Source organism: Salmo salar, chromosome ssa25 (genome assembly GCF_905237065.1).
Source record: "Salmo salar chromosome ssa25, Ssal_v3.1, whole genome shotgun sequence".
In the NCBI taxonomy this organism is placed as follows: Eukaryota; Metazoa; Chordata; class Actinopteri; order Salmoniformes; family Salmonidae; genus Salmo; species Salmo salar.
Window position 1 is genome coordinate 12,924,286 of NC_059466.1, and position 21,713 is coordinate 12,945,998.

The 21,713-nt window shown below is 43.5% G+C and overlaps 1 protein-coding gene across 1 annotated transcript in view; it reads right to left on the reverse strand.

Moving 5' to 3' along the window:
• LOC106586179 (bromodomain adjacent to zinc finger domain protein 2B) overlaps window positions 1–21,713 on the reverse strand; it is a 107,876-nt gene that overhangs the window by 11,825 nt on the left and 74,338 nt on the right. The window contains 16 exon segments of the mRNA XM_014173137.2: window positions 1–121; window positions 342–486; window positions 595–657; window positions 862–1,105; window positions 1,407–1,481; window positions 2,181–2,416; window positions 3,315–3,569; window positions 4,229–4,369; window positions 4,656–4,721; window positions 5,858–5,884; window positions 6,146–6,190; window positions 6,680–6,745; window positions 7,672–7,737; window positions 8,158–8,219; window positions 8,425–8,517; window positions 21,292–21,505. Of these exon segments, the coding sequence (XP_014028612.2) occupies window positions 1–121; window positions 342–486; window positions 595–657; window positions 862–1,105; window positions 1,407–1,481; window positions 2,181–2,416; window positions 3,315–3,569; window positions 4,229–4,369; window positions 4,656–4,721; window positions 5,858–5,884; window positions 6,146–6,190; window positions 6,680–6,745; window positions 7,672–7,737; window positions 8,158–8,219; window positions 8,425–8,517; window positions 21,292–21,505 (1,919 nt within the window).

Here is a 21,713-nt window from a genome sequence, read left to right on the forward strand (position 1 = left end):
CCAGGGTGGACGCCCCTAGCCTCCCCTCCACCTCCTGCGGCCTCCTTTCCAGCCTCCTCCTTCACCTGGACCAGCTCTGTGCTCCTCAGTCTCTCTCTCTCCTTTTCCAGCTCCTCTGCTCCTGGAAAAGATAGTAATATTATTAACCACATTGTTCTAGAAAGCAAATTACCCAAACTCACATATATAATATAAAGACCTTACTGATCTGAAGCCATGTCACTAGGAGAAGAAGCTGAATTGGGTTATCCAAATGAACTATATTATCCCAATAGTGAGTTGATAAAGTAAGTAGCAACAAGTGTGGTGCCCGTATGTCATGTCAGTGTTTTAAGTCTCACCTTCGCCACTCTCCATACCCTCCACAAAGACGCCCCCACACTGTGGCAGCACCCAATAACGGCGCTTGTAGCGGTCCTGGCCGAACATCATGGAGCGCAACGAGTGGGACGACTCAAACAGCTTCCGTCTGATCTGACTCTGTTGCTAGAGAGAGAAAACACAAATGGTATCAAGGCCGAGGTCTTTTCTGCCCGGAAACTGACCCTCATAAAAAAAAATTAAAAACTCCCTTTGATCCCATTGGGTATCAACCTTGGTTAATTTGTCGATCTGTTTCTCCAGCTCCTCTACACTGGATGTCTGGTCCCCATCATCCTGGATGGGAAAGATCACATTCATTTGACACCAGAGGAGAGGCTGACATTTACAATAGACAAACAATGACTGAGGCTATGTCCCAAATGGCACCCTATTCACTATGTAGTGTAATACAGTGAATAGGGTGCCACTTGGGACAACTCCATTGTCATTTGGTTCAGTGGATAGATCATGTGGAAAGGTGACAATTTCCTCACTGACCTCATCCTCACAGGTTTCCACTTTCTTCCCTTTCTTCCCTCTCTCCTCATCCTCCTCCTCTTCCTCGTCGTCGTCTTCATCCCCCTGATCCTCGCTGTCCTCGTCATCATCCTCGTCCTCCTCGCTGTCCCCTCCTTTCCTCTTGCGTTTCTGTCCGGGGGTGGGTGTACCCAGGGACTGGGTCTCCTCTCCCCCCACACCGCTGTCTCTCTTCCCAGTCTTCTTGGCGTGGCTGGTCCTCAGCCTGGAACAAGAGAACCAGCAAGGAGGATAAGAGTGGCAAATGTTTTCCTTAGCTTTAGTATCATACTATATAAAAACCTTTAAAAAGCCTAAACAATCAAATCAAATTCACATTTATTCGAAGTATAACTTCAAACAAGTCTGTCACAATACAAAAGAAATAGAGGAGGGACAACAGCAAATTCTGTTCTGATATCCATCATTTTTCACTGGACACCCATTTGGTAATACAGGTCTGTTAATGTTAATGTATGTCACGCAGTCTTCTCCTGAGTTATCCTTGAGATGACTCGGGTGCTCACTTGCGAAGCATGCCCTCAATGACCCACTTGTCCCGTCGCAGGTTGGTCATGTGATCAATGTTCTTGTCGATCTCGCTGCAAAGAAGCACAAAGCACCAATTTTAGATAGGTCGGCTTTGTTAATCAATGCCAAAAAAGGGGAAGTAAGGCTTTAGTGGCACAATTTTACTTGAGCAACAGGATTGTATTTTCAAGCATTGCCAGTTGTATCACCTAATCTACCTCAGGTACAGGCAGTGACTTGAAAAAGGTTTCAGGTTTGACGCAACCCAATGAAACGCTCTATGACAACACAACTCTTGACAGAGGTAGAACATTAAAAAAAAAATGCAAGTCTCAATGAATAAAACAGTACTATGTCCAGCAAAACCCGCTTCATGCTCAAAGATGAGTGACGCAGGCGTCAGTCCGCTAAAAGAATCTGTGCTCAGAATAACGTTGGGCTCCAGTCAATCCACATTGCGTGATTGAAATTTAAAAGGCAAAGTTTCCCGCGTTAGTGGAGACTGCATTTCGCGGTAAATGCTGCATATGTCGGCTCAGTCGGAAATGACCTTTACTTTTCTATATTTCTATAGCTTTACAGGTTGAATAGAGCCCCGTAATCATTTTTTGATTGGACACTGAACATCAAATATCAACAAAGTAGTTTCCCACATGCAAGCCTAAAGCACTTACCTTGACATCGTTTGTCTAAATAACAGACCGTATCAGTGCTGTGATCTAGATAGCAGACCAGACTGCTGTGGCTAAGAGTTCAGTGTCCTCTCTTACCTGACCACACTCTTACTGCAGGACAGCTCGTTGACCAGGAAGGCCAGGACCGAAGCCTTCTGTGTGGCTGTGTGGGCCTGGAAAGCCTTGGTCTTGAGACTGGCCGTGACCTCCCCCAGATCAGTCTGCAGCTCCGTCCCCCCACAGTGAGCCTCCATGTAGACCCGCAGCACCTCCGACACGTTATCCCGGTTGATGACCACATTACTCACGTGGTCCCCCAGGGCCGTCTTGGTCTGGCGCGGCGGAGAGGGACATATATCGATAAACACTTTATTTGAAGGGTCTCAAGTAGATGTTCAATAACTGTCAACGACGCTTCAACTAACTGTCTACTAAACCTAACCTTTGCAAGCAGTTGCTTATCAACAAACTGTTGGTTGATCTTATGACCATCTATACGCGACTGTCCAAATGAAATGTGACCCATATCTTTTTCACGTTTTATTGACAGGTTTGCAAAAGATATGTAGAGGGATACAGGAGAGAAAGTGAGTGGTGGAACGGGGGATCGAACCGCTGCCTTTAGGGGCATAATGCAGTCCAGCCTACGGCACAGACGAGGACAGTTAGAGGGGACTACATTCTTCTCTTTTCAGGGATACATTTTCCCTCGACGTCGACTGAGGCTCCATAATAGGCGACAGTCATCTGGGATCCTTGAAGGAATAATGGAAAGCCACATGAAAGCGTGACTAAGCCCTTTAGATTAGCATGGAGAGAAAATACTGATGAATTAGGAAAAATGTGGGGGTATAACTGTGGAAGCTGTATTAAGAGCTATAAACACCGATACCAACCAAAAACAGATAAGCCCATTCATTTAGCCTCGCAGAGCCAGAGATATTGATAACGCCCCACTTATGTGTTCTGATTACAGTAGGGGAATCTCGTCTTTAGCTCTGCAGTGCCGCGGGTGCAGCCCTCTAAGCTGTGGATAGCGCGTACAGTACAGTCTATGAAGGCAGATCAGAATATACTGTACGACTGCTGATAGCATGGGTGTGTGAGCATGTGGGAAAGTGCTAATATACGTGGCTTTTCAAGCATTCATCAGATTGTACGTATGCCTTTTAGTATTTATGAATGTGCGATGAGTGCGTGTGTTGAGTTCTAAAGAGTAAAGTCCCTCACCCGGTGTCCTGGGGGCAGTCCGGGGTCACACACCACAGCAGAGAGCATGCGCACCAGCAGGTCCTGGACCTGTCCCATGCTGTCTCCCAGGTTGAGCAGGCCCTCCTGCAGCACGCTCAGGTTGGGTATGTGGGCGTCCACGTCGAAGCCCAGCACCTTCCCAAAGCTCCGCAGGAATTGCATCACCATCAGGCAGTCAGAGAAGCTGCTTCCTGGTAGAACCAGGCCGGGAATACGGGATAACTCCGGGAGAGGCTGGGAACGGAGAGAGGACACATTCAGTTACATTCAGTCATGTAATTACAGTAGTGTGCTGTGCACTTGTTATAATTTCAAGGTTCTTAACGCAGTGTAAGAGCAAAATGTGGAGAGATAGCTTCTGTAGCTGCAGATTCAAGTAGGGCAAACAGAGCTTGACCTGTATGGAGTGAGGTTTAGTGAGAGCCGTATGGAGACGGGGTTGATGGGATGTGTGAACTTGTTATCCAGGGGCTCAATGCCCTGTCTGGTGGAAATCATGAGAAAGCAGCTTTCAGAAATCCCCTGGTCAGTGTTGTGTTAGGGGCAGCCACTTGATGGCACTATTAAAACGTGTACCTGTGTTTACTTCACTTTCATGCATTCCAATATGGAAGATGTTATCACTAGACAAATAAAGCACCGGTGTCATTTAAAAACACTATCGTCATATTCATTAAAATGGGTAATAGGCATAGAAACTGATGAGCGATTAAATGTGGCCAGTATTAACGATTTTCTTGGTTTGATATCTAAGAGAACGTCTAATGAAAACGCGGCCCACGTCTCCTTTTCAGTTGGAGAACTAATCTATGACCAATGGCACACTCATAGCCATAGAAGGCTCATATCCCTCCCTTTAGAATTTCCACTAGAAGCTCCTATGAATAGTATACCTTGTGATCTGCTAAGCACATGTCTTCATTTGGCTTCTTCAGCTCCTTGGCAATTTCCAGTTCCAGTCTTCTAAGCTCCAATTTCCGCTCCTTGTTTAACCGTTTCTCATCCTTCTTCTCCTGCTTTAAGCGCTCCCGCTCCTAAGGTCCAAATTACAGACCAAGTTAACAGTGCATGCTATCGGCACCGTTGCAGACAATCGTGTTAAGGATTATGTCATTACAATTCAGGCCAACACTAGGCCTTCCTTGCTTATAAATTGCTGCACTTTCACCGAAAATTGCTTGGGGCCCGATTCCCTCTTTCATTCACACTCCATATAGTTTTACAAAAAGGAGGGGGAGGAAGAACTGAGGAGAGGAGGCAATAGCCAGAAGCCTGCAGTAACAGTTTCAAGGAGAAGTGGTCGAGTTGTGAATCACGCACCTCTGCTTTCTTACGGGCGTCCATGGCCTTCGTCAGCATCATGTGCTGCCTCCGCCTCTCCCTCTCCTGACAGAGCACACACAACCGCAGCTCAACACAGACAGGCCACTTCATATTAGACGACAAACACAACAGCTTACTATGACACGTACAGTATAGTAGGACAAACAAACAGAAGTCTGGCCATCGTTGTGAACATTATAGCGGAAGTTCAGAGGTTAATAAAATGACGACAACCAACAATCTAAAAAAAGGGCAAAGCAACAGGTATGAGGGCGGTGTCAACACAAAGTGTAAGCTTGAAGTTAGAGTCGGCTTGAATGCGTCTGTATACTGGCAATAGGCAAACTGAAGTGCTACTTGTACAAGTGCATCTAAGAATTAAACAGACGTCGTCATACTATGCTGTGTTAGAAAGTTACTCTAAAAGCTGCTACAGTTTTTCATTCTTTATTCACTGGTGAAAAGCAAAGCAAAATAACTTCTTACATCAGAATGCAAATAAGATTATACTACAGAAAGCAAGTTACCTCTCACAAATACATTCATGGATTCAATTGGAGATTGAGGCCTTGTAGTAAGGAATTTATCTTAGGCGCGTACTGAGAGCAGTCCTATATTCAGTATGGCATGGGTTTAAAGCAATGCTATCATTTCCTGTCTTTAGCCTATTGTAACTTATGGCAAGTAGGTTTGGGTACAACAACAGAAATCAAATCTGAAATATGGAACAAGAAACACGACAACGAAACGATGAATGAACATTTCTCCGTGAGGTCGGCGATTTAAACGATGTCAACAAGCAGGGGAAAAGCCGGCGATGGACGGGTCTGATTCGTCAGGTGGTAAAATGGACAAGTGCAGCAATACTCTACATTGACTTTTAACACCTGGATGTCAGGCACTTCCATTCACTCGACAACAAAAACAAGGCAATGGAGGGTCACGTCTTTAGGACCATGATAGTGTGCATTGCTCCCCTTAAATGGAATCTGAACGAGTCAAGAAGTCCTTGACCATTTTGTCTTGTACAAGAACAAATAGAGCAAGACGTGCGTACGCAATGCACTTTGCTCGAAAGCCATGCAGAAGAATGTAGTATGACGGCAGCCAGAGCTACACTTTATGAATTGCTATGACAACCATATCACAACCAATATCACGATGCGGTGTTAGATGTGCAAAAATAAACATACCCATACCATATCTAGTCTATGCCTCTCCAACTCCTGGGAGAAAGAGTTGGCAAAGTATTACGGAACAGAAATCACAGGCTCATAAAAACTAAGTTCATATAAGAACCCCCCCACCCCAAGACAGGTGACAAGCTAGGGTCATCAAAACTGAAATTAACAAAGCGACAGAGATTTGGACAGGGAATTGTCAAGTACTATATCAAAAAGAACCCTTCTTCCAAAAAGATTGTAGTAGTAGAATTGAAAGTGAAAATGGGCTTTTGGCATCATGTGGTGCAGGAGAGCGATACCTACCTGGTGTTTCAAAATGACTGCTTGTTGCCTCCTCATCTCTTTCTCCTTTAAGGGGAAAAAGATAAAACGACATTACAATCCAAACACACCCCTCATTTCCATCACCTAAAAAAAGCAGCCAACACAAACGGATAAGGTTTCTCTACTTCATTCCACAGGAAGTTCAAATCCCTCACTAATCTGATTGACAGACAGGCAAAGAGCCCGGGCATGTTGGAACTAATGTGAAATGGAAATGCCATAGTTGGGTTTTTTTGAGACGTGCAGGAGGCAGAGACAGAATGCAATGTCCTTTATGACACTGATTAACATGGAAAAGGTTTGCTCTGGGTGGCAAGGAGATTTTCCTAAACACGGAGAAGCAGTCCCTTGGAGCAATGAGCGTTGCTTTACATTCACCTAAATGAGGCAATGAGGTGCAAGGAGGAGATTGGGAATGGACAGGAGAGGGGTTGTATGACTTGAGGCAACAGTGGGAGGTGGAGTGGGCCACAAATTAATGGTTGATTATTTTAACAGGACATCTAAACTAACCTTGATTCGTTTTTCAGCCTCCATTATTTTGGCATTTGCCGCTTCTTCCTTCTTTTTCCTTTTAGTCTGTGCATGCAAAACAGGTCTACAGGTCATGCAACAGAACAACCTTGAGAGAGTCAACACTTCATTCAACAGCACATGTACAGTACTACATGCCGGTACCAGTACCGCCAAATACACAGACAAATCCATTTATGCTTGTGTAAGATTAGGCTTTTATCACTAGTTCCTACTAGAAGCAAATCATGAATTTCTGTCATGTGGGAGGGCTAACATTGTTTGATTAACTAAAATCAAGACAATTTTCACAAATAAACATGCAGGGCAAAATACATATTTTGGTTCTAGTGACTACACTAACACTAAACACACAATGAAATAGCCACATGTGCAACATAGAACTGTTCAATTTAGAGCAGAGAGGATAATATCGAATGAGACTAGTCCCACTTGCAGCAGGGACTTACTGGCAATGTCAAGCGTGAAATATTGCAATCTTGTGCAGTGAGACAATTATTTCTTCACGTTAACACTAAAAAGACAAACTAGTTGTAGTTCTTACAAAATACCAGTAGCCAGTCGGAATAAATTAAGACACATTTCAATATCTAATTACAAGCATAGAGGAATCCTGTTAAGAGCAGCTTGCCAACCATGTCAACTGAAATTTGATTTAGTAAAGCTAAAACACTTCGGAGCTTCTATTAGCGCTGTGCATGGAAAATAGCTGTTTCACCTCCTTGTGCTAAACTGTTAGCGACTATTGTCTGAGAGATGGTATTTTGTGTCGAATCCCATCACGGCCTGAGGAGATTTGAATATTCAATGGCACTTTGTGAAAAACCAATTAAGCATTAGTCACTTGTAGTCAGGAGACAGAACCGAAAAAGTGCAACCACATAATTTAGAAATAGCCGTTGGTTGATTTAGGAAAAGTCCTACCAACAGCAAAAAAGGAAGTGTTTCGGAATATTTCTGCAATAACTCACCTCGAGAATCTGCTGCGCTCTGAGCTCCTTCTCCATTTGAATTTGCTGAATGCGCTTGATCTTCTCCTAGTAAAAGGATTGGGGGGAGGGGTGTCAAATGAATTCAATCTACAGTCATGCATGTTAGAACAGGGGGCCTGTATATGTAGTTCTAATGGAGATTAAGGTTGCAAAAGTTCATGAATTTTCTATAAATTCCCTGGTATTCCAGAAATCCTGGTTGAATCCTCCAACTGGCAATTGGGGAAAGCCAGAGAATTTATTGAAAGTTCACAGAATTTTGCAACCCTAATGAAGATAAAGCGAGTGTAGCATCTTGAAGGTTAGCATCTTCCCTTTAGAGAATATTTCAAAGCAATTAATTCTGCTTGGGATCTTTTCACCTTGGAGGCGTCAGAACAAAAACACAACTTGTGAACAGATGCATCCGAGTGGTGAGCTTTTGTACATGACATGGCAATGCTCGTACTGTAGGCAAATCCCTACCTGCTGCTTTACAATCTTTACTTGCTCCTTCTGTTTCCGCTTCTCCTCAGCAGCCATGATTGCTGAGAGAGAAAAAGAGAGAACGAGAAAGACCGAAAGAAAGAGAAACAGAAAGAAAGGACAAAGAAATGGACAGAGAGAAAGAAAGTAAACATTGAGATTAGGGTGGTACTGTGTGGGTTGTACTGGACTAATAACTGTGCTATGGTGGAGAACAGGATGGCATTGTCACAAGAACAGCTTTCACAGAACACTAGCTGACTATACCTTGTTGTTTCCTGGCCTCCTTGGCTGCTAGTGCCATGGCCTGCTTTTCAAGTTTCCTCATCATTTTAATCTGGGCTGCTTGTCGAGCTATCTCTGCAACAAGAGGAGAGATTTTTAGAGTTCATAGTCCTATTGGTTACAGCAGCTTTAAAGATACACTATACAGTGCATTCGGAAAGTATTCAGACCTTTTTCCACATTTTGTTACATTACAGCCTTATTCTAAAATGGATTAAATGAAAATGTTCCTCAATCTACACACAATACCCCATAATGACAAACCAAAAATAGGTTTTCAGAAATGTTTGCAAATTTACAAAAAAATAAAAAAATACCTTATTTACATACGTATTCAGACATTTTGCTATGAGACTTGAAATTGAACTCAGTTGTATCCTGTCCACCTGTGGTAAATTCAATTGATTGGACATGATTTGGAAAGGCACACATCCGTCTATATAAGGTCCCACAGTTGACAGTGCATGTTTGATCAAAAACCAAGCCACGAGGTCGAAGGAATTGTCCATAGAGCTCTGAGACAAGATTGTGTTGAGGCACAGATCTGGGGAAGGGTACTAAAAACTTTCTGCAGCATTGAAGGTCCCCAAGAACACAATGGCATCCATCATTCTTAAATGGAAGAAGTTTGCAACCACCAAGACTCCTACAGCTGGCCACCCGGCCAAACTAAGCAATTGGGGGAGAAGGGCCTTGGTCAGGGAGGTTACCAAGAAGGCGATGGCCACGCTGACAGACCTCTAGAGTTCCTCTGTGGAGATGGGAGAACCTTCCAGGACAACCATCTTTGCAGCACTCCACCAATCAGGCCTTTATGGATATAGAATAACTATCTTCAAAGTAATGACTCGGGACGTCGGTTGTGAGATGAAAGCTTATTTTTTTGTAATAATACTTGTTCACATTACATTTTACCAATTTTATATTCTACAAAACAATAAAACAAAGTTGCTAGCGAAAGCCAGGAAAATCACTTGTCACTTGTACATAACTGGCGAGTTCTCGTTTTTTTCTTTCTTGTCGCAAGGCACTCTGGTACTTGCAGTCAATAGCGTAATCCAATACAACGGATATATACAGTGGGAAGAAAAAGTATGTGAACCCTTTAGAATTATCTGGATTTCTGAATAAATTGGTCATAAAATTTGATCTGATCATCTAAGTCACAACAATAGACAAACAGTCTGCTTAAATTAATAACAAACAATTATCATTTGTCATGTCTTTATTGAACACACTGTGTAAACATTCACAGTGCAGGTTGGAAAAAGCATGTGAACCCTTGGATTTAACAACAGCTTAACCCCCCTTCGGCAGCAATAACCTCAACCAAACGTTTTCTGTAGTTGCGGATCAGACCTGCACAACGGTCAGGAGGAATATTGGACCATTCCGCTTTCCAAAACTGTTTCAGGTCCACAATATTCTTGGAATGTCTGGTGTGAACTGCTTGAGGTCATGCCACAGCATCTCAATCGCGTTGAGGTCAGGACTCTGACTGGGCCACTCCAGAAGGCGTATTTTCTTCTGTTGATGCCATTCTGTTGTTGATTTACTTCTGTCTTTTGGGTCGTTGTCTTGTTGCATCACCTAACTTCTGTTGAGCTTCAATTGGCAGACAGCCTTACATTCTTCTGCAAAATGTCTTGATAAACTTGGGAATTCATTTTTCCATCAATGATAGCAAGCTGTCTTGGCCCTGAGGCAGCAAAGCAGCCCCAAACCATGATGCTACCTCTACATTGTTTACAGTTGGGATGCGGTTTTGATGTTGGTGTGCTGTGCCTTTTTTTCTCCACACATAGTGTTTCATAGTGACTCAACTTTAGTTTCATCTGTCCACAGAATATTTCTCCATTTATGGACAATTTGTCTTACCGTGGACTGACTTTTAGAGATAGTTCTATAACTCTTTCCAGCTGTATGCAAGGCAACAATTCTTAATCTCAGGTCTTCTGAGATCTCTTTTGTTCGAGGCATGGTTCACATCAGGCAATGCTTTTCGTTAATAGCAAACTTACATTTTTAGATTATTTCTTTTTAATGGGGCAGGGCAGCTCTAACCAAAATCTCCAATCTTGTCTCATTGATTCGACTCCAGGTTAGCTGACTACAATTAGCTTTTGGAGAAGTCATTAGCCTAGGGGTTCACATACTTTCCCCAACCTACACAGTGAATGTTTAAATGATGTACTCAATATAGACAAGAAAAATACAATAATTTGTGTTTTATTAGTTTAAGCACACAGTTTTTCTATTGTTGATGAAGATCAGATCAAATTTTATGTCAAATTTATGCAGAAATCCAGGTAATTCCAAAGGGTTCACATCATTTTTCTTGCCAATGTACATAGTTCTCAATCTCCATCACATGAATTCTAATACAATTACTCTTACATATGTAAATAACTGTAAAATAAAATATATTTAGATACAGCTCCATAAATTACCTGTAAACAACTCTAACCCATTAAAGTTACAACATCCTGCCCCCGATGAACAGCTGTGTTCATCTAAATCTCTAAGCAGTATATCAACTGAATAGGTCTTCTCAACAAAGTCCCTGAGGCAGTACGAACTGAACATGACTAGGCCATTTCAGCCTGGAAACAGTTCCTCAGTCTTCCCTAGTTCCCAGGTTTGCCTTGGTGTGTTATCTTCTCCGACGAGTGCAACGTCACCCACTTTCAGTGGGGTGGGCTGTGGTGTCACAGGGGTGTGCCGACTTTAGATCCAGGAAGTAGTATCTTCGCTTGCTGGTCACAAGTCTCTGCCTGTACTTCCATCTGCATGTAATTTCCTCCTGGGTGCTGAGTGTCAGCCGGAAATGGCTTGGGCAGCAAAGAGGTTTGTCTTTTACCCACCAGGAAGTGTGCTGGTGTCAGGGGTTGTGGTTCATCCACTTCATTGTGGACAAAGGTCAGAGGCCTAGAATTTAGGATAGCTTCAACCTCTGTCAAGACTGTGCACATCTCTTCAAAAGTTGAGCAAAGCTCTCCCAAGAACGTTTCTCAGTCATGTCTTCACTGACCTGACAAGTCTTTCCCAAAATCCACCCCACCATGCTGCTCGCTTGGCAATGAACCTCTTTGATTGCCTTCCACAACTCTTTCAAGTCCTGATCAGCGCTCTTGAACGCTTTTGCATTGTCCGAATAGATTACCTTGCATAATCTTCTCCTTGAGATTAATCTTTTCAGAGCTAACAGGAATATCTCGGTTGACTGATATGAGACCAGTTCCAAATGAACTGCTCTGGTTACACCACAAGTGAACAGCGCAATGTATGACTTCTTCACAGAACCATTTTCTTTCACGTAGAGCGGCCCTGCAAAATCCATACCTGTAACTTTGAATGGTGGGGATTCAGTTATTCTGTCTTTTGGTAAAGGTGCAGTGCAGTGACCTGCTGTTCAGCCCTTGCCTTGAATCTCTTGCAGACTATACATCTTGCCACTGTGCTCTTGACTAGCTGCCAAGCACGCAAGATCCAGTATCGCTCGCTGATTTGTACTAGAGTGTCTCTTACTCCAGAATGCATCATCCTCTCATGATAGTACTGTATAAACATTTCCATATATGTGCTTGTTGGGCAGAATGTGAATGTGAAGTTGGACTGTTGCAGTCTTCCTCCTACACTGAGTAGTTCGTGTTCGTCCAGGGACGGTTTCAGTTCTTTGATTTTACAGTCATTGTTTAGGCTTTTTCCTGCCTTCAGTAATTTCTCCTGACTAAAACTCTATTGTTCTGTTACCTTGATCCAGACTCGAACAGTTCGTCAGCAGTTAGTTCACCTTGCATCTTTATATTTGTACGAGCATTGGCTATGAATCTCTTTATCCAGGCGGTCACGCTGAACACTTCAGTTTGCTGTACCTTTCAAGTTCCAACACGGGTTCAGTGATGTCTGTGCTGTTTGCTGTGAGCTTTACAGTGACCAGGCGACTGGACTTGAGTTCTGTATTCACCTCTTCTGGAACCTTGTTGTCATCAGTCTCCTCTGACTGATTAGGTGATGTCAGAATGACCATAGCTGGCTCTGTGTTAAGTTCCGAACAGTTTGTCCTCTTGTAGGGTGGTCGGCTGGATTAGTTTTCCCTTCAATATTACATTACATTTAAGTCATTTAGCAGACGCTCTTATCCAGTCATGGACTGGAGCTCTGTCACTGTTTGCGACAAACTGTTTCTATTTCTGAGCTGAGCTGCAAATCCAATGCAGCACGATCATCAAGTCTGTCCACATTTTGATCTGTTTTTGTTTCATTTTCAGTGTGGTCATCAGGTGGTTTGCTAGTCTCTCTCCAATCACAGCTCCCATGAGCTCCAGGTGTGGCTGCGTCATTTTCTTGAGCGGGGCTACCCTGGACTTGGACGCGACTAGACTTGTCGTTGTTTCCCAGTCTTGTGATAAACCTTGCAGTTAAGCTACTGCACTGTAAGCCCACAGAACAAGTGTAGTTTCAGTCTGTGGCAGTTCTGTGGCTGCATGTCTGTTCTGTACCACCTTGGTATGGCAAGCTGGTGTAGTTCTGAATACCACTGTTGCCATTCTTGTGTCAGATCAGGTGGTAACTCTTCGTCCCAGCTGAGTCCCCTCTCCCACATTTCCTGGAACATGCACTTGATCCTGATGGTGAAGGGGGTCAGGAAGCCAAGAGGGTTGAAGAAGCATGCAGACGACTGCAGAACACTTCTCTGTGTTTTCCTTGTGCTTTAGAATGCTCAGTAGCGGCCTGAGGTCAAACACAAAGTAATCAGTTCATGGTTGCCACACTAAACCTAAAACCTCAATTCCTTGTGTTTCTAGTGCCAACGGGAGGTCAGTTGTCATACTCTCCTCCCATGTTGTTATCAGTTCAGGAGAGTTGGTCATCCACTTGCAGAGGTCCATGCCTGCAGTCAACAGCATTCGTTTTGCGGTTGTCACAAAGTAAGCCTCTTCAACATCGCGTGAAATCGTTAATGAAGTAATCTACATAGAGTGACTTCCTCAATGCCTCTACAACTTCTGGTTGTTCTGTCTAGCTGTGAGCAAGAATGGACTTGGGGAAGCTCCAAATACCATTCTGGTTATCCTAAGCACACGCTGCTCTTCTTCATTTTCTCCCCTAGGTGGGCCTGTGAGCCAGAGAAATCTCACGGGGTCTCTCTCTGCTAGGGATATCTGCAGGAAAGCCTTCTTGATGTCTGCCATGAATGCAATCTCATGTAGTCTGAACTTCATCAGAATGCTGAGAAGATCCAGGTTCGGTCCTGTGAGTAGACAGTCAGAGGGATGGACAGCCATCTTCATGGGACAAGGCATCAAAAAACCCCTCTGTTTTGTCGTCACCTTGTCCTCCCGGAGTATTGCATGGTGAGGTAAGTAATATTTCACGTTGTCGGAGCTTGATGCGTTGTCCTTGGGCATGTCCTCTGCCATATCCTGTTGTATGTGGTCCTCAACTACTTCATTGTATCTGCTGTACAACATCACATCCTTCTTCAGTCTTTTCTTCAGACCTTCAAACCGTTTCTTGGCGATTCTATACAGTTGAAGTCGGAAGTTTACATACACCTTAGGCAAATACATTTAAACTCAGTTTTTCACAAATCCTGACATTTAATCCTAGTAAAAACAAGGATAGCATTAGGATCACCACTTTATTTTAAGAATGTGGAATGTCAGAATAATAGAAGAGAAAATTAATTATTTCAGCTTTTATTTCTTTCATCACATTCCCAGTGGGTCAGAAGTTTACATACACTCAATTAGTATTTGGTAGCATTGCCTTTAAATTGTTTAACTTGCGTCTAACGTTTCAGGTAGCCTTCCACAAGCTTCCCACAATAAGTTGGGTGAATTTTGGCCCATTCCTCCTGACAGAGCTGGTGTAATGGAGTCAGGTTTGTAGGCCTCCTTGCTCGCACACGCTTTTTCAGTTCTGCCAACAAATTTTCTCTAGGATTGAGGTCAGGGCTTTGTGATGGCCACTCCAATACCTTGATTTTGTTGTCCTTAAGCCATTTTGCCACATCTTTGGAAGTATGATTGGGGTCATTGTCCATTCGGAAGACCCATTTGCGACCAAGCTTTAACTTCCTGACTGACGTCTTGAGATGTTTCTTCAATATATCCACATCATTTTCCTGTCTCATGAGGCCATCTATTTTGTGAAGTGCACCAGTCCCTCCTGCAGAAAGCACCCCCACAATTTGATGCTGCCACCCCCGTGCTCCACGGTTGGGCTGGTGTTCTTCGGCTTGCAAGCCTCCCTCTTTTTTTCCTCCAAACATAACGATGGTCATTATGGCCAAACAGTTCTATTTTTGTTTCATCAGACCAGAGGACATTTTTCCAAAAAGTACGATATTTGTCCCCATGTGCAGTTGCAAACCGTAATCTGGCTTTTTTATGGCGGTTTTGGAGCAGTGGCTTCTTCCTTGCTGAGCAGCCTTTCAGGTTATGTCGATATTAGACTCAGTTTACTGAGGATATAGATACTTTTGTACCCGTTTCCTCCAGCATCTTCACAAGGTCCTTTGCTGTTGTTCTGGGATTGATTTGCACTTTTCGCACCAAAGTACGTTCATCTCTAAGAGACAGAACGCGTCTCCTTCCTGAGTGGTATGATGGCTGCGTGGTCCCATGGTGTTTATACTTGGGTACTATTGTTTGTACAGTTGAACATGGTACCTTCAGGCATTTGGAAATTGCTCCCAAGGATGAACCAGACTTGTGGAGGTCTACAATTTGTTTTCTGAGGTCTTGGCTGATTTCTTTTGATTTTCCCATGATGTCAAGCAAAGAGGCACTGAGTTGGAAGGTAGGCCTTGAAGTACATCCCCAATTGACTCAAATGATGTCAATTAGCCTATCAGAAGCTTCTAAAGCCATGACATGATATTCTGGAATTTTCCTAGCTGTTTAAAGGCACAGTCAACTTAGTGTATGTGAACTTCTAACCCAATGGAATTGTGATACAGTGAATTATAAGCAAAATAATCTTTCTGTAAACAATTGTTGGAAAAATTACTTGTTTAATGCACAAAGTAGATGTCCTAACCGACTTGCCAAAACAATAGTTTGTTAACAAGAAATGTGTGGAGTGGTTGAAAAATGAGTTTTAATGACTCCAACCTAAGTGTATGTAAACTTCCGACTTCAACTGTAGTTGTCTTGGAGTTCTGGCATTTCTCGTTTCCATGGCAACTCCACATGGTATCGTTCATCTTTGAAGATGGTTGTTCTCTCGAACATCTGTAGAGCCTCGTTTCCTCTGGGTTCTGTGTTTTCCATGTAAAGCCTTGGCGACACTTGACATGGACACTGGTCCCTGCACCGACCATCCAAAGGGGCCCTCTAAAGCAACCAGCGTCTGTCAGTCGCTCCACTCAGCCTGATACTATCTGCCAGTAGTAGTCTGCTCATATCAAGACAGAGTTCAGGATCTTTGTCATCTTCTCGAAAGCCTGCGAGCTGCAGTCCCTTTCTATTGAGCTCGTGTTGAATCTGTTCACCAGGAAACTTCATCACAGCTGTGCACACTTGTGGGGTTTCAATTGCCTCCATTTCAATTATCTGCTAATTTGTCCCAGACATTCTCCAAGATGACTTTCACTGTGTTGCGTTGGGACGTTGCTGGAGCAGAGGAGCCAAACGTGTGAAGAGTGAGTGCCTCTTGTCTGATTACTGGTAGCTTCAGGCCCTTCACAAGGTTTTCATGTACGAAGCTTCTCTGACTGCCTCCATCTAGTAAGCAACGAGCTATCTTCCTGCCCGATGGGCCTTCTACCCATGCCTTTGCCTTTTGTAGCAACACAGTGTTCTGTCCGTCTGGTTGTCTTCACAGAATGGGGAATAACTGAGGAAACAACAGCATCTGCAGAAACAGTAGGTGGTTGCACCTCCCTCCTCTTACCGGTACACACAGAAATGTGATATCTGCATCTACATGTTGCACATGACACTGACTATACAGAATTTTGCTATGTGTTTTTGTCCTAAACATACAAAGCATCTTCCCATGTTCTTTAGTTTCTCTTTGCATGCAGCAATATTGTGATCTGGGCAGTTTTCTGATTTTTGGTCTGCACCGTCACAGAATACAGTTTTGTTCCTTCTGGCTGGCTGTGTGCAGTGCCGCAGCAGATGGCATGTTGGGTCTTTGTTTAAATTTCATCGAAGGAGCATGACTTGTTCCATGGTTTGCTCTCTTTCTGTTGGCTGCATGATCTTAGCACTACAAATGACATCCCCCTGCTCTGAACCTCCTGTCGGAAACTGACCATCTCAGACACTTTCCATTCATCATCCACTCCCCTCTGACAACTATAGTCAAGAGCTATCTCCTCTGCAATCATATGTGGTAAGATTGGGCATAGTAGCCTTCCGTAGGTTTCTGACACTACACCCAGTGATTCCAAGCTCCTAATCTGAATTTCACATTCATCGTATGCATTTGTAAGAGGATTTCTTTACGTGAGTGAGATTCAGCAGCTTTGACATGTGAGCACTAATCACAAGATCCTTCCTTCCAAATCTGCTCTTGAGCGGGGGCGATTGCATCATCGTAGTTACTGTCTGTTAACATCAGTCCTGCTACTGCCTTTGCAGCTGGTCCAGTGAGAAGTTCTCAGGTAGGTAAACTTCTCTTTACTGCACAGTGAATCATTGCTGTGAATAGCAGTCTCATACTGGCTCCAAAACTCCTGCCACATACTGACATCTCCATAGAATTTCTCGATAATCAACTTTGGTAGCCTTACTGATTGTCTCTGTGTTCTGTTTTGAGTTAGCATCACTCACACGTGATGGTAGTTGATCGAGGTCCTGTTTTTTTATTTATTTTTAATCTATTACTCGTTGTGCACAACTCTTCAGCATGATAACGCACTCTTTGTATGCAATCTCGGACTCCAATACATCCAACGGAGTTAACTGTTCAATTCCACAACCAAGTTCAAAAAATCTGTCCTCATCGGCTGACAGCAATTCCAACAATGTACTGAAGTGATCGGTATCCGGATTTTACTGGGTTATTTCCACGTCAATCTGATTCAAATCCGTGTTGTGGCACCTCGGATGGTACCCCGCTTTCGTCTCATTCTTTCTGCTTCATACCGACGTTCCTCCTCAGCCATTTTAGCCACTTCATCCCTCGGATCTTCGTCGTAGCTCATACTCCCGGGTTTCGGCACCAAAAATATAGAACAACTATGTTCAAAGTAATGACTCGGGACTTCAGTTGTGAGATGAAAGCTTATTTTTAGTAATAATACCTGTTCACGTTACATTTTACCACTTTTACCAGGATAATGACTTGTCACTTGTACGTAATTGGCGCGTTCTCTTATCTTTAGATACAGCTCAATTAATTAACTGTAAACATTAACACTGTAACCCATTAAAGTTACAACAAAGGTAGAGTGGCCAGACGGAAGCCCCTAAGTAAAGAAGGCACATGACAGCCCACTTGGAGTTTGCCAAAAGGCACCTAAAGGACTCTGACCATGAGAAACAAGATTATCTGGTCTGATGAAACCAAGACTGAACTCTTTGGCCTGAATGCCAAGCGTCACGTCTGGAGGAAACCTGTCACCATCCCTACGGTGAAGCACGGTGGTGGCAGCATCATGCTGTGGGGATGTTTTTCAGTGGCAGGGACTGGGAGACTAGGCAGGATCGAGGGAAAGATGAATGTAGCAAAGTACAGAGAGATCCTTGATGAAGTCCTGAGTGCTCTGGAGCAGGTTCTCAGACTGGGGCGAAGATTCACCTTCCAACAGGACAACGACCCAAAGCACACAGCCAACACAACGCAGGAGTGGCAAGTCTCTGTATCTTCTTGAGGGGCCCAGCCAGAGCCCGGACTTAAACCCTATCAAACATCTCTGGAGAGACCTGAAAATAGCTGTGCATCGATGCTCCCCATCCAAACTAACAGTGCTTGAGAGGATCTGCAGAGAAGAATGGGAGAAACTCCCCAAATACAGGTGTGTAGTGTCATACCCAAGAAGACTCGAGGCTTTAATCGCTGCCAAAGGTGCTTCAACAAAGTACTGAGTACTGGGTCTGAAAAACTGATATCAGATTTACATACGTTATGTTTAATAAACTTGCAGAAAATTCTAAAAACCTGTTTTTGCTTTGTCATTATGGGGTATTGTGTGTAGATTGATGAGAAATTCAAAAATGTATTACATGTTTTTTTTAAGGCTGTAACGTAACAAAATGTGGAAAAAGTCAAGGGGTCTGAATACTTTCTGAATGCACTGTATGTACACAAAAGTATGTGGACACCAATGTTCCCTACATGTTTTTGGGCACTGAGCATATTTCAGGTCTGCTGAGTGCAAACTTGAACGTTGTGAAAATTCTGTGCAACTTCCAGTCCTTCAGACAAGGAGGTGACTGAAAATGTGGTTGTGTGGTTTGATGCAAGAAACAACTTTACAAAATAAAATGCATTATTATTCCCATACCATTATTACAGAAAATCAGACAAATCATGCTACCCTCTGCCTATTGGCTACTTAGCTTATATTCAAGCCTGTCTCAAAATTCAACACTTCCCCTTTAAGACCAAAAAAAGTTCTTTACCGGACTCGCTTTTCAAAGCGGTCTAGAAATGTACACGTTTTGTGCTCTTGTAGGAAGCAATCACTCCCCCATTGCTGACTACAAATTGTCTATAACTGGGCTAATAACTCACTAACTAGCAAATGATATGAACAAAAAAAAGGTGCACAAGTGGCTACATGCAGCTCTCGCTTTGATCTCAAAACAAGCGCATCTACTCACGACCGCTCATGCTGTAAACACAGTCCAGTTCAAAGTAAATTGCATAGATCCATATATGGCAATGGTTTATTTGCATATAGGCCTACTGCAGCACCGGTCTGTGTAGAGTACAGGCTGAGTCGTGCATGTCAATCCAAAAGAATCCCAGTGAATCCCAACTATGCAAGATATTTTGTTGTAGCAGAACGCATCAGTGGGATTCACTGATGCGTTCTGCTACAACAAAATATCTTGCATAGTTGGTTTTGTTTCGGTATGTTGCATTGAAAGTGGCTAATATTGCGTTGATTCGATCACAATTGCTACAGTAAAGGGAAACGTTGATAGTGTTAAAAGGGAAAACTCTAGAACAGTGGTCACCAACCTGAGTCAAGATCACTTTCCGAGTCAAAATGCAAGCTGCGATGTACTGGCCAGATTTCTTTTTACATGATTTCAAAAACATAAGCCTACGCAACATTAACCAATTAAAAACAGTACTGTAGCAATGAGGTTTGTGCAGTAAGCTATAGACTTTGCTTGAATTTCCCTGCCAATGCATTATTGTTGGGGTCATTTAAAAAAATATATATTTCAAAATTTGAGGTAGGCTATATGATCACACCGTTAATAGATCTGCTGTTGTATTACTTGTGAGGCACAGCTGAGTGAGCATACAGACTTAGGGTCCGCCTCTCAACATCCCTTCGCTTTCCCTTTCCTCCACTGACACTGACCAAAAAGGGACACCGTCTTCCAGCTGAAGGCAAAACTCAAGTTGTACCGCATTACTTCTGCCTCATGAACAAATTCATGTTGTTTCTCCTATGAACAGAGAAAGTGAAATATTCCTTGATATTAAAAAAGACCCAAGCTGCTAATAATAACGCAAGCCTATCGATACACTTTCCTACTCAATCATTAATGCTGCAGTGCTTTGAAATAGGAAGAACGCGCATTTTATGTATTTTAAAAATGTAATACAAAGTGCTGAGTAAGAACATGAACTCACTCATAAAAACAGCAGCTCTTCGCTGCATTTGCTGACAGTCTCTCTCTAGTCATGGTTTTAACATTGTGAAATCTCACAGTATCAATTTTGCTGTAGCTTTTTTTTATGCCTGCTACGTTACTGCAGACTCGGTAATCTAAGACATCCGATTGGCCAGCGGTAGGCCTATAGTGCACTTGATTTTCTCTCTGTGCCCGCCGGGAAGGCAGCATTTGTACATTCAGACACATGAAATTGTTAAAAATGGCAACAGTTCAGCTACCTAAGTACTGTTAATGTGAAGTGGAAACATCTAGGAGCAAAAACAGCTCAGCCGTGAAATGGTAGGCCACACAAGCTCACAGAATGGGACCGCCAAGTGCTGAAGGGCATAGCGCTAACTACAGAGTTCCAAACTGCCTCTGGAAGCAACGTCAGCACAAGAACTGTTCGTTAGGATGGGTTTTCATGGCCGAGCAGCCGCACACAAGCCTAAGATCACCATGCGCAATGCCAAGCGTCGGATGGAGTGGTGTAAAGCTCGCCGCCATTGGACTCTGGAGCAGTGGAAACGCGTTTTCTGGAGTGATGAATCATGCTTCACCATCTGGCAGTCCGACGGATGAATCTGGGTTTGCCGGATGCCAGGAGAACGCTACCTGCCCCAAGGCATTGTGCCAACTGTAAAGTTTGGTGGAGAAGGAAAAATGGTTTGGGGCTGTTTTTCATGGTTTAGCCTAGCCCCATTAGTCTCAGTGAAGGGAAATCTTAACACTATAGCATACAATGGCATTTCTAGACGATTCTGTGCTTCCAACTTTGTGGCAACAGTTTGGGGAAGGCCCTTTCCTGTTTCAGCATGACAATGCCCCCGTGCACAAAGCGAGGTCCATACAGAAATGGTTTGTTGAGATCGGTGTGAAAGAACTTGACTGGTATGCACAGAGCCCTGACCTCAACCCCATCGAACACCTTTGGGATGAATTGGAACCCCACAGCGAGCCAGGCCTAATCGCCCAACATTCGACGAGCAGGTGTTCACATACTTTTGGTCATGTAGTGTACCCCAGTGATTCTCGCAAGAACTGAACCCACCTTGAGCTTCCAGTTTGCGTAGAAGTTTGGCGTCAGTGGCGCCTGGAAAGTCGGCCTCGCCAACGTTAGGAAGTCGACCCTTACTGCGCCTGGACCGGGGGCCCTCGTCACCTCTCCTCTGGTGCTCAGGCTTAGGGGGATGCCCACGCCTCCCCTCCATGGCCAGGATACGAGGAATCACCTCATCCTCGTTCAACAAGCTCCACTGCAATCCCTTGTAGGAGAGGAGAGCGAGGGACAGCCAATTAGAGCATTCCATTTACTTACACTGCGGTATGACTATACATGATACCGTATAAACAAATATCCCTCATGACAAAAAATATTAACGTTAAGCTTAAATACATATATCTATGTAATTGCTGCCTTTAAGTATGAATCAATTAGACATCACTTGTGGTTAAATGTAGAAAAACTCAAGT